Source organism: Camarhynchus parvulus, chromosome 4 (assembly GCF_901933205.1).
Source record: "Camarhynchus parvulus chromosome 4, STF_HiC, whole genome shotgun sequence".
Classification (NCBI taxonomy): Eukaryota; Metazoa; Chordata; class Aves; order Passeriformes; family Thraupidae; genus Camarhynchus; species Camarhynchus parvulus.
Window position 1 is genome coordinate 43,270,503 of NC_044574.1, and position 13,350 is coordinate 43,283,852.

At 45.3% G+C, this 13,350-nt stretch overlaps 1 protein-coding gene across 2 annotated transcripts in view; it reads right to left on the reverse strand.

Annotated features, from left to right (window-relative positions):
* Positions 1 to 8,358: 8,358 nt before the first annotated feature.
* Positions 8,359 to 13,350, reverse strand: part of FHDC1 (FH2 domain containing 1) — a 36,950-nt gene continuing 31,958 nt past the window's right edge. For both annotated transcript variants that reach the window (XM_030948196.1, XM_030948197.1), the window contains exon 12: positions 8,359 to 12,384. In XM_030948196.1, the coding sequence (XP_030804056.1) occupies positions 10,339 to 12,384 (2,046 nt within the window). In that variant the 3' untranslated portion in view covers positions 8,359 to 10,338. The remainder of the gene's footprint in view (positions 12,385 to 13,350) is intronic.

Consider the following 13,350-nt stretch of genomic DNA (forward strand, 5'->3'; position numbering starts at 1 on the left):
TATGAAAGTCACCTCAAATGAATTTTTTGTATGTTGCAGTACCTTCCTTCCTTCCCTGTGAGAAGGATCTTTGCCCTGTTTGGTCCTGTAACACTGAATCACATGCCCGATTAGGTCACCTGAAAGCTCTTTGCTGGGATGCCATGTTCCTGGCTCCGGGAGCAGAGTTCCACATGACTTTATCCTTATTCCACTCAGCAGGCAATGAGATCATCCTTCTGGTGGCCCAGGAATTGCTGCAAGTCCTCTCAGGCTGCAGTGATTCATGGGGAGGCTGCTGGAGGTGGCTTTGGTGGAGCATGGCCCCCGTGACTCACGGCAGCGCTGGATAAACACCCGCGCTGGCAGGGCGCCGGCTGCAGCAGGGCTGGTCCCTAACAGCAGGCACCAAGTCCTTCCTCCCTCCGCCCCATCCAGCTCCAGAGGGTGCAACACCTGTGGTTGCCATAGCACGGGACTCTGTAATAACATCAATAAAGGAGAGCGACCTGAGATGAGGCCACCTGTTTTATAGACACCTCGAGGCACTGCAGTAAACGTGTTGTGCTCAACTGAGAGACACTTCATTTCCATAGCATGGGGAACAGGAGCGATCAGGGAGCAGCACAGCTCAGGTCCGCTCAAAAAAAAAAAGGTAAAAAGATTGGGGGGAAAAGGAAAAGAAAGGGAAAAAAAGAGTCCTCTCTTCTTAAATGCACCCTTAAAATAAAGAAAATAGTCAACAGTCAAAAAATGGTCAGTTGAGAAGCAAGTGGCATAGCTGCCATTTAATCTGTAGGATAGCTCAGGGTTTCTCATCAGCTTTAGTGGAAGGGAAGGAGGGAAGGAAATCCAGGAGAAGAGGGGACAGAGTCACAGTTCCCTTTTTAAAGGATGTCAGTAAATGAGTCATTAGATGCTATCACAGTCTCCTTAATTATGGAATGCTCAACACAGTCCCAAGGGGAAGGGAGAGAGGTTTACTGAAAAATACATATTCCTCACTTTGGGACAGGAGGATCAGGCCAAAGAACTGCAGGCCAGCTACAGAAGACAACAGTGGGCAAAGTCATAGGGTTTAGCAGCATCCACATTGTTCCCATCAAGGAGAAAGGAGCAGCAAGTACAACAGGTCTGCCAAAGACAGCCCTGGTGATTTCCAGAAGCATGAGGAGTCTAACTGGCCAGATAGTGGATGCCTGGCTTAATAACCTTTTAAACACAACTATCATGTATTTCTGAAACAAGTCCCTTTTGTTAGGCACATTTGTAGTGTAACAGAGACTGAGCTTGGGTTACCTAGAGTGGTTTTGGGAAACCACTGCAGGAAACACAGATCCAACCTCCCAGACCTTCCACTTAACTTTGCTGTCAAACTTAACTCTGCTAAACAGGTTTCTAAATTGTTCCTGTGGGTCTCCCCGAGGCCAGCAGGCAGGCAGCACCCTGCCAGCCAGAGCCGCTATCCCATTGCAGCCTCTGACTCCATGGAGCTCAGGGGGACCAGCCAAGGCCAAGAGCCAGCAACAATGCCCCCAATGCCAAAAGCCACAACAGCCTGCTGAGAACAAGCTTCCCCCATCCCAGCTTGGCAGCAGAAGCACATTGGGACTCCATCTCCCAAGTGTTTCCACACCCCACACTGTCCCTGGAGCATGGGCTGGCCCCAGAGCCGCTGTGGACCCTCAGTGGGGAAAATCACAACTCCTTTCCTGCAAAGGCTTAATCAAGCAGAAATATGATAATAAGAGCTTGCCAGTTTGGCGCACAACATTGTAACAGATCCAGTTACCAGCAATTAGACACTCCACCCCGATTAATTTGTGCTAGAAATCCTATGACAGTTTTAAACAGAGAGCGTGATTATGTGCTCAAACTATTTACCAAAGGTTGGGGTGATTTCTCTGTCATTTAAAATGTTGTATATTAAGGCTGGACATTTTATTCAGAGATATTTACTGTACTTTCAATGAGACTTATTCAGAGAAGTACTTTCATTAAACAAGAGTTTAAACTTGATCATACAATGGACCTCTGTGATTAGTCATGGACCCCACTGCCAATTCATGCTGAATTTTTAAGCTACACATTCTTGCAAATCTCTGCTTTATGGTATTTTTTAATATTGTTGGTTGTCTCTATGATTAGAAAACATCTCCTGCTGTATTTCCATATGCCCTTTACCCATGGGTTGCTTATGCCATATTTCACATTATTTCAGACACTGTCTTTGTGCAGGGCTGGGGATACCACAACTTCTGGGACCCCATGGCCACAGGGCTGTGCCTAGGGGCCTCGCTCCTCTGCTTGTTGCACAGGTGAGGAACAGACCAAGATTTCAGGGATATTCCTCACAACTGTTTAAAGAACTCCCCTTGCTAACACCCCACCCACAACCTCTGTGCCATATCTTCAGCTGGCAACTCATCTGTAAATTGTCTTGCAGGGTCTGATTTGGTGGTTATATTGTTTAGTAGATCCAAGCAGTCAATGAAAATTGGTTACATTCCTACTGCAAGGTACACACAGAGAGGGCAGAGGTTAAGATTTGGCTTGTGCAATTCATCTTGTTTGTTGCCTTGCTCAATATGAGATCCTTCAGAGCTTGAATTCTGATCTGGGACCATCTGCACTGGGGTATGAACCTCATATGAAGTCTCATATTTTGCAGAAGCCACTAAAAGCAGGAGCTGCTAGATGACCCAGCCCATGCTCCATCCAGTTGAGTTTCAAGTCTCTGGCAACAGATCGCATCAAATCTCTCACAGTAACTCGGGCAGTATTTTGCAGCAATGCAAAAATACTTCCTAGATTTCTAGGCTTCCTGGTTAGCTGCTGTTTTGCACACTCCGTATGAGCATTTGTACTACTTGGGATGACCACAGCAGCTCTACTGTAAGTGTGAGGGGGCTGGTTTCCTTCATAAAGCCATACTGCAAGAAAAAACAAGCATCAGAAGCATCATGTTTGTCAGGAGACTTGCTGCCTAACAGTGTATGCATAAGAGGCATCCCATCCTGCAGGACACAAGTTACTCACTTACTGTAACTTACTATTCTATTTGGTCCTTAATTCCTTTAAAAAGAGGGTAAGCAAACCTCTGCCAGGAAAGGTTGAGCTGTTGAGCTCACAAGGGTCATTTTTCAGTTTCCCACAGTTTGATTTTGGAGCTGCCAGCACCTGTCCACATTCATCTGTGCTCAGGTTAACACTGCTGGACCAGTCCTCAGCCTGGCTAGCGAGCATCTCTCACCTCTCCTGCTCTTTCTTCATCCAAACTACAAATGTCCACTGTTCCCACAAGCCTTTGCAATTTCCAGTGTTCTTTTTTTACCTCTGGTGTCCCTTAAGCCACAAACTTCTTTCTTTCTTGCATTCAGTAGATTGTCTGCTGCTTTTGAGTTTTCTCTCACATTTCTTGCCAAGCTCCTGTCTTTTACTTGCTTTACTGACTTCACATCACCATCAGCCACCTCAGACTGGCTAGCATTAAAAATTGCAATATATTCCCAGCTTTCAAGCCATAGCCTACAGCAGACCAGCATTTTCCTTAGGGTTTTCCCATCTTCAGAACCCTTATTTCAGTAGCAAAATCCTATTCCTCCCTCTTATAACTACTTTGTGCTAAGAACAGCGCCCTGTGGCCCTCAGCAAAGTGACCTATGTGTGAAGTTATCTCTTCTTGGAGCAGGAGGCTGGGCTGGGCAACCTCTGCAGATGCCTTCTCAGCTCAATTATTCAATTGCTTAGGCTATAACCTCCCGGGAGGAAAGACTGTCTTAAACAGGATTCTGTTCTTTTTAGAAAGAACACATGTGAGCACCAAGTACTTGCAGCAATAAGCAGTGCTTATGGTATGAATATACAATGTATGTGTTCCAAGTGCTCTCCCTTTCCTGTAGTGATTACTTACTTTCAGCAGAAGTGAAATTGAGTATATGTTCTTCAAGAGCTATCTCTGGCCTTTCATGTGCTCTTAAGAAAAGGTTGTTGTCCTTACCCTATCAGAGAAACCCAAAATATCCTGGAGCCTCAGTCCATACCATGAAAAGCTACGTGCAAATTTAAGAAACAGTAACACAATTATTTTGCTCTGGCGCACAGGGAAGCAGCACCAAACTGACAGCACAAATGTATTTGCTTTCGGTACCAAGACTATGGGTGGGGTTGGAAATCACTTCACCAAATGGCTTTTGAAGCTGTCGTCGAGAGTCTTTCATTAGGGCTTTTTAGACACCGGGGAGCTAAATTAGTCACACCTTTATTTGAACAGACTTTCCTCACCCACCTCTGCAAAATCACCCCATGTGCTCAGATTCTCAGCTCCCTCACAAGCTGCTTGGCGTAGGGGGTGAGCGACGTTCACACAGAACAGAGGCAAAGATGCTCTTCTCAGTAATGGCCTCCCCCAGCCACTCGCTTGCAGTAACAAGGCAAAGCTGCAAAATACAGACATGCAAGCCTTAAAAGTCCAAGTTAATTTTGCTCCTCTATTCCCACATCTTACTGGAAGCTGGCAGCAAAAGGTCCCAGTTGGCAGATTTTGCAGACAGACGTTTGAGAAGGACTCACATTGGCAGAAAGAAGAACGGGATGGAGCAAAACAGCCACTGGAATCAAGAAAAGGAGAGAAAGCAGGATGAAGCAAATGGAAGAGTACAGAAAGCCTGCCACGTGAAAATAAGATTAAGAGAGGGATGAGTTATTAATGATGATGGAAAATTTAAGAGGAAGATGGAAGATTGTAACAGAGGAAACAGAAGTGGGAGGAAGCAGTCATGGGACATACAGGGGTAAATACAGCTGTAAAAGGGTGGGGAAAAAAATCAAAACCACATTTACACCCATTTTTCTTCCTAACAACAGGGATTAAAGATTTGCATAGGGAATACGTCTGAATCAGTTTAAAATGCTGCGTGAGAAACACCAGAAACCAAAACATGAAGTGAGCAACGTGTCCTATTTCCAGAACTCAAGCAACTCCAGCAGTTCTCAGGCAATTGCTTTCTGCAGCAATTCAGTGAAGTCAGGCACAGGGAAGCCCTGGTTTCTCCTGGAGACTGTGGCTTAAACCTAGAGTTGCCAGAAACAGCAGACAGAAAGGGACCTGTAAGGGTTCTGAACATTTGTCTCCGCTTGGGCCTATTTGTTGTTGTCACTTTCTTCCTTGTGCACTTTTCCCTAAAAAGCACACCAGTTACTGGGCTTCAGTAATTCCTAACACCAACTGAGCACATATCCACCTTAGATATATATTTAGTTCCTTCCCACAGCTTGTGCTAGCCCATCTGAAAGACGTAAAATCTTACTCTTTTGAAGAAACTACCTAAAGCGCACATAGAGAGTCAATGAATCTGTTTCTCCAAACCTACACAAAAGGACCATGAGGAGCAAGCACCAGAGAAGTGAAGGTGATAGTAGCTTTGTATCTCTCAGCCCTGCTTTACTGCTCTTTCTTGAAGGTCACCTTTTTACTTCTAATGACAAAGAGATTGAAAAATAAAGGGAAATAAAATGAATTGTAAACAATTATTTAGAAGTGGAATCAAGTATTTTCTAGCCAGCTCCTCTTGGGTACCCAAATGAACATTGTCTGGGTTCAGTTGCTAGGGTTTTAGAGAAGAGGAAACAATCACTGGGATGTACTCTGGAGCTAAACAGAGTTCTTGCTTTTATGCTCATTTTGCTGCTGGATCACTGCAGCCACTGAAAATATCTGCTGCCCCTGTGCAGCAGGGAGTTATTTGAAGCCAACAGCTCTATTTATGAGTCCAAGTCCTATTGTCTAAAAAAGACAAAAACCAAAGTAGGTAGAGTTTATATCTTTGCTCCAGTTGACCCAGGAGGAGGCATCAAAGTTTCTGACTTTTTTTCCACTCCTCTTCCCAACAAGTAACGATAGAATAGGACAAACAAGGAGCTATTGTTCAGACCTGATCAAAAGCAGAAGAGGCACATCTCTGTTCAAAGGGAGTCTGTCTGCTTCAGATGGTGTGAACAGTCTCAGAAACTCATGTAACTCTCTCCCCTCCTTGCACACAAGGCCGCCCTCACTGAGCATTTGCTCAGCCACTGCCAACCTCACCCTGAACAACAGCACTGAAGTCAACCTGCTTGTATCTCCAGTGCTTCCATGCTGCAAGTCAGGACATCAGCAGCTGCAGATTGAGGATTTTTGTTTTCTTTTTTTTAAATCAGAGCAAGTTGCCAGCTGAGGCAACCAATGCCTATCCTGCAACCTCAGCCTTCAGGCTGAAAAGGCATGGAAACCAATTATATGGCAAGGAACAACCACTGGCTTGAAACAATTTTCTCTGAGTGGAAGTATTTGATGCTGATAATGCCAATCACACACCTTGCAGCAAGTCCCTTCACATGTCCTTCGCCTCAGTGTCACTTTCTTTTAGGCTTGCACAGATACTTCTTGTATGCTGTTACAGCTGGCAGCTGAAGATTTCCAGAATGCATCTTTCAGCCAGGGGGACACAACAGAGAGTTTTTAATATCAGCTTGCAAGTAATAAAAAAGTAACGTATTTTTGGCTACTTAGATAGTGACGTGGCTAGAACAAACTCCTTTGTTTCCAGCAGCTGTTAACAATACCTGTAGGGAGCTGTTCCCAAGGCAGTTATCTCTGGCACTAGCAACAGGAGGATGTAAACAGCATGTATCAAGTTAATGGAAAACATTGTGCAGCCAAATCTGAAAGGAGCAGTGTTTAGCTGGGCCTCTCTCACAGGGATTACGTTCTCACAGGCAGCAGCAGGCAGGCCTTGCCGGGGGTGGGTAGCCGGGGCTCTGGGCAGGGCTGGCCGAGCCCAAGGCACCGAGCTGGGAGGATGTGCAGTGACAGCCCCGGGCTGGGAAGATGTGCAGTGACAGCCCCGGGCTGGGAACTGGGAGGATGTACAGTGACAGCCCCGGGCTGGGAGCTCGGGGTCAGCACCCAGGGAACACCTCCAGCACGGAGCTGGCTCGGGAAGGATTAGGCAGGAGCCAGTGTGTGGCTGTCTGCATCCATCCACACAGACGGACCCTAAGATTAGAAAGATACTGACGGGTTATTTTGAATGACATAGTCCAGGCTTGTACACTGTGGGAGGTGTGATGGGAACCCTTTCTGTCTTTCTGGATAATTTAATGAGCTGTTGTAATGAGGGATCCACCGAGCCCCTCATTTGTATGCAGTTCCCACATGAGATGTGAATATTAAATTCCTCCAAGTATGAATCAGCACCTCTTACTCCCACAGCTTCCCTCTATCTCTCAATCTTCACCAGCTCCACAGCTCCAGATTACCCTCATGGTCCCCTGGGCTCCCCCACTTCATGGCCACCTCAGTAGTGACCGGAGGAGGTTGATGGACCCAGGTCAGAGTGAGAAGCATCAGCCACTCAGCAGAACCAAGCAGGAGACAAGGTCTGGGTCCTTTCCTGAAAGCCAACTGCAACCAGGCGAGTGCTGTGCCCTGCTAGCCTTTGGGAAAATTGTACGGCATGGGAAATTTAACCTACAGGGCATCACTGTCTCTGACACCTGGTAGTTTAAATAATGAATTGGTAATTATAAACCCTTTTGACATAAAAATGAAGTTTAAAAAAACAAACTTTTGAGACACACCTTTTGGTGGTGAAGGGCTTTCCCACGTAGATTCCACCAGCAGCCATCACTCAGCACTGGCAGACAGCAGGTGCTTGCCACTCCAAAGGGGGAGAGACACTCACCAAACTAGAAAAGTCAGGGGCTAAACAAGTTTGCAAAAAGCAGCAATTCCAGTCCAGGAATGATTTCCATAGCAGAGAAGAGGAAGTGTTCCCTGAGGACAAGGAGGCTGGCTGGATTTCGCTTTTTTTCTGCTGAATAGATGTTTTTTTCATATGCAATAAAGAAGGAAAAATAATGGGAGAATGGGACAAAACTGAAAAATTCACAACTGCAGTGCAAAAGTCACCACATGCTCCTGCAAAACAGGCTGTTCTGTATTTCCACAGTCCTGGGAGCTGTAGACCAGAATTTCTCAATAAAGTGTGCTAAGCTCAAAGGCATGAAGATAGCGACAGATCCAGACTTGTCAGTGCCATGAACATTTGTCTTGGCCACAACATACAGTATGTACACGAAGTGCTGCATCTACCTCTAATGCCTCCTATGTTATACCCAAACCTGTGCAGAAAGTCCCAGCCCAGAAATGTTCAGAAACTGCAGTTCAACTGCATGTCTCAATATAAAAACAAACCCAGGATTTCAAACACCACGATTTCTGCTGTAGAGTCCTTCCCACAGTCACCCACCCAGACTCAGTTGCTTGAGATCTCCAGGACCAAACCCAAGAGTGTAATAGGAAGGAGAAAGTACAAACATCATACCCAGTAAATGGGAACTTTATTAAACTACCGAGTTACTCCGAAATGTATAAATGTTCCATTAAATACAGTTGGTTTTCTTTTACACAGATTTATAGAAATTTATTTACATGTTCCAAACACATTTAAATTATTTTTCAAGCTTGCTACCAATAAAATTTGTTGCTTTCTTTAAAAAAAAAAGGAAAAATGTCAATCATCTGCTCTTGCAGATGTGCATACATCCATACAGATACAAATATGAAGGGAGATGCTTTTGTATCTAACCCACAATGGAGGCAGTAACCAAAAAGCTTATCCAAAAAGCAAAATATTTGCCCTTGCAGAAAAGTGGGCTCTAAAAATTCTCCCTGTGGGACAGACACAAACAAGAGGCCCTGTGCAATACTTTATGGTGTTTGGGTATGATGTCTGCATCAAGATTGGCTGGTATGTGGGAGAAGCCAAAGGCCCCTTGCCAGATTCAAACCTCAAAGCTAGCTGTCCCTGATACCAGCCCGTGAGAAGCATGTGAGCTCATTCTCACTGAATTACACTCTCCCAGCACAGAGGGATAGAGCAGACAAACAGATCTTAGCACTAGCATGTCAATGCCACTTGTCCAAAGAGATTTCCCTTTTGTTTTTTATTTTATTCTTAAATGAGGCTTCATTCGCAAGTGAATAAAAGGCAATTCTTTAAATAAAATGCTTAGGAGAACAGCACTTTCCCCACCTAAATATATTTCTCTTGGGAATATGCACAGCATGCTGAATGAGTTTTCCCTCATTCTCTGTATCTTAGTCTGACAGAAGTTAAAATCTGTATCTGCAAAAGGGGTGTTTTTACTTCGCAAAAAGCTTATCAAATACTAGTTTAATTCCTTTAGAGTCTTTAAACATTAAAAACCACATTAGAAGCAACCAAAGAACTCTACAAAAACATTGTCATGCGTAAGCTCTGTGTTTCATGCTAAATATTCTTGTTGACAAGGATAAGGAGTGGAGGAGGAGGAGGAGGCAGGGAAACGAATGGCTCAATCAGAGCCATTGCAACATTCAAGTAGTTTGGTAGTATACAAACCAGTGGAAACATGGAATGGTAAGAAAGTGCTCGGCACTACATCGCAGCCTTCAAGAGCTGAGCTGCAAACATCCTGATATGTATCATAAATATATGGCACTTCTGTATGACCAAAAGCTGGCAAGTTTGCTTGTGATCAAAACAAGTCAGGAGTAGTCGTCATGCCAATGGCCCTTCCAACAGGCACAGCCTCCAGCTGTGCTATCCAATGCAGCACCAGCCACATCCACTTGTGCATGCAAGACAATGCTGCCACATTCTTGGAGAACAAGCCTCCTGCCCAGCAGAAAGCCTTCCCCAGACACACATACGCATTCATAAAACATGCTATAAATTCTTCAGGGAGGTTAAAGACAGCCATAAACAGCAAAGGTCTTGTTTTACAATTTTTTGGCCAGCAGTTCCCAGTCTGTCCAATTGCCAGCAATGGACTTTGCAACAGGCAAAAAGAGCTCCCGAATCCAAGGAATTGAAAGCCATGGAAAGTACAATCACCTAAGTTCATTTCAGTACTGTTCCACAGGATTAATTTTGACATCAAATAAGAAACCAACAAGCATAAAGGCTTGAGTCCTAGGAAGAATCTTATATACACAAAAAAAACTGGCCTTAATCCATGTTTTCTGTCACAAAGTGTTTCATCTCATAGTTAAAACTTCTTAAAACTTTTTGGCTTTTGGTAACTTTTTTATCACAAATGCGAAGATTTGCTGTTCTGCTCACATTCCATCACAGTAGCTTTAAATACATTCAAATTCATAAAAAAGGATTTAGACCAGAACACAGCTATTTGCCCTTTTCCAACAGTGTGCCGTACTTCAATAAGCACATGATGCCATGTATTGGCAAGGTTAGTGTTTTAAGGAATTTCACTACACAGACATCCAGTGCTTGGACAAGTGTTCACATTCCAAGATTAAAAAACCCCTCTCCCTTATTTCAATAATGGCTTCAGGATTTTACCAATTGTGGTTCGGTTTGCATCCTTCAGTTTAAGTGATGCCTTTTCCACTGTTCCCTGTTCCTTTGGTGCAGGCTCTGCTTTGGTGCTGACAGCTTCTCCCTGCAGGATGCTTCTTCCAACCACTCTGGCACTATTTGCTCTCTTTAAAGTACTCATGCTGTTCTCCTTTGGATTTGGATCATCAGAGGTCACTGCTGGCTTCACTTTAGGCAGCCTCTGGGACACAGACCTTGTGATGGGTGGAGGTCTGGATGAAGTGGATAGATCCACTTTTGCACGCTTTGAAGAAGAGGCCACTGTATTCCTTGCAAAGTTTGGGACAGCAGGTGGTGCTTTGGGAATACTGACTGTGGCAACCTTGGTGTCATCTGCAGGGGTCTGGGGTTTTACACTGGAGCGACACATCTTTGTTTCATCTGTCTTTGATTTGACATTACTCCTAATGGGTTTAGAGATTGGCTTCTTGAGAGCGACTCTGTCCCTCTCAAAATGAGCACTGCTTGAGGTGACGGTGCCCCTTCGTAACTTTGGCTCTTCCACTGACATGCTGTGCCTGTAGGGACTTCTTGGCAGCGTGTCTGTTGTGCCTCGGACAGAGCTGCGGTGAGACAGCCGACTCTCCACGGTGCTGCTTTCACGAAGGGCTGGCTTGGCTTCTGGCTTTTTCACGGTGCTGGGTGCCCTGTTTGACCGAGAAATAGGGACCACTTTCCTCATGCTTTCATTCTCAGAGGCATTCAAAGTTCTGACAGGTCTGGAAGGAGCTGTGTGGCTAGGGCGAGGGCCACTGGATTTTGTGGAGCTTGGAGATCGATCTTTTAGAGAGTTTGTCTTTGGTCCTACTAGATCTTTATTTTTTATGGGTTTTTCTTTAGGAAGGGTGTGCTTGCTATCAGCATCATCCTTATCATTGGCAGAAGTGTGAAGAGACAGGTCCTTGTCAGAGGTGGAATTCAGGTTTGAGAAGAAAGATCTAGCCTTGTGCTGAGCATCATTGCCAGAAGAGCATGCTTTGCCAGCCTCACTTCTTATTTCGTTGTCTGCCGATTTAAAATCGTTTCCCTCTTCAGAGTCCAATGTCAAAGAACAATCAGTCGTGGTATCTGACATGTAGCACACTGGCCCATCTTCCCTACTTCCTGAAACACTTGTATCCATAGACATAGGGCTGCTGCTGCTGGGCTCTAAAGCTTCAGTCTTGCAACCCACTGTCTTGGTTTGATGGTCACGGGCCTCTCTGGAACTCCTGCCAGCTGGAGGCAGCTCATCATCGGCAGTGCTCAGGGAACGGAAGCTCAGATCATCCAGAGTCTCCAGGTCTGTCCCACCAGCATCCTCTAAATATATTAAAGGTGCATCTTCTGCAGGCTTTGCTCCTTGAATATCAAACTTTCGTAATCCTTTAACAAGTTCACGCTCCTCAATTGCAAGGGCCAGAGCATTTATGTCCGTGGACTCCTCGCAGGACACGTTGGAAGTGTGCACGTTGTAGTCGGTGCTCCTCTGTGAGTAATGGGCACCAGGGCTGGCTGAGCTGCTGAGGTGGCTGGGCTGAGCTGTAGGCATCTGCACGGGGCCACCACTTTTCACTTCTGTTTCAGACTGCTGGTGTAAGTGCAAGGTATTTAAGTTGAGATCTCTTGTTTCCTTGGATTCTGTCCAGGCTACGTTAGGTTTTGCTTGCCGGGTGTTTGCACGGGGAAGGCTGTTAAACTTGTTTGGATCCTCGTCTTTGGAGATTTCCAGGAAACTCTGCAACTCCCTGTCTGCAGTCACCCCCAAAGAAAGTCGAGAGCGTCTGGAATTTGTGTTTCTGTACAAAGGGCTCTGAGGCCTCTGCTGCAAGAAGGGAAGAAATTCTCCAAGTCCGTTTTTAGCCAACATCTCTACATCATTTTCACTGCTGCTCCGCCCAAAGCTCCCAAGCTCTCCAGCTGCCCAGGACCGACGCTTCTCCTCCAGCTCCTTTCGCCTTTGCAGACTATGGAGCTCCTGGATCTCTCGTTCCCTATTCTCCTGAAGGAGGAAAATCACAAATACATGTCTCAGAGGACAGTGTCCTATGCATAAGAACAAGACACACTCCTTCCTCTCTCCCTTTATTTCTTCCCATCGAAGTTAGCTCCTACTGCTATCGCCCACTCCCAACCACCAATACACACATATACATGAAATCACTGTGGCAACCACAGCCTGCAACCATTAACCCTATGGAGAGCAGCTCCCTGCATAACTAATGGGATGACACATTCATCTGGTCAGCGTACGCAAAAAAAAAAAAAAAGCACCAGACCTTGCAAAGACCAACAAATTGACCCATCAAACCCAAGCAGATGTCACATCTTAGAATTACAGAATATGCTGAGTTGGAAGGGACCCACAGGGATCACTGAGTTCAACCCCTGGCTCTGGACAGGACCATCCCCAAGAGTCACACCATGTGCCTGAGAGCATTGTCCAAACACTTGAATTCTGTCAGGCTTGGCGCCGTGACCTCTTCCTTGGGCAGCCTGTTCCAGTGCCCAACCACTCTCTGGTTGAGCCAAAGAGTTCCAGATATAAGATGGAGAGCACCAAGTCCTCACTAAGTTTAAAGGTGGCAGTCTTACCAGGTGAGTAAACATCTATCTAATCCATATTTTAAGACAAACTTGTCTGACCAGCACACAGTCAACGCGGTTTTTCCAACCTATCTTACTACAACTGCAATTGTTCCTCAGCAAGTCCAATTCTGCACAGTGATACTTTCCTCTACCATTACAGACTGAAAATTTTGTGAAAAGGCATTGCTTAATTGCATATGAAAGCAAATAGAAAAGTTAATACAATGCCTCATGATAGTCAGACATCAACTGACACCACTCAAGGACCATCAATCAATGCCTCACTTCAATTTTGGATCTCATAATCACTGTCGATTTCAAAAACTGCCAACTGTAGTACAGAGATTGCCCACGGTAGGAAGGAGATTTTGGCAGCTAA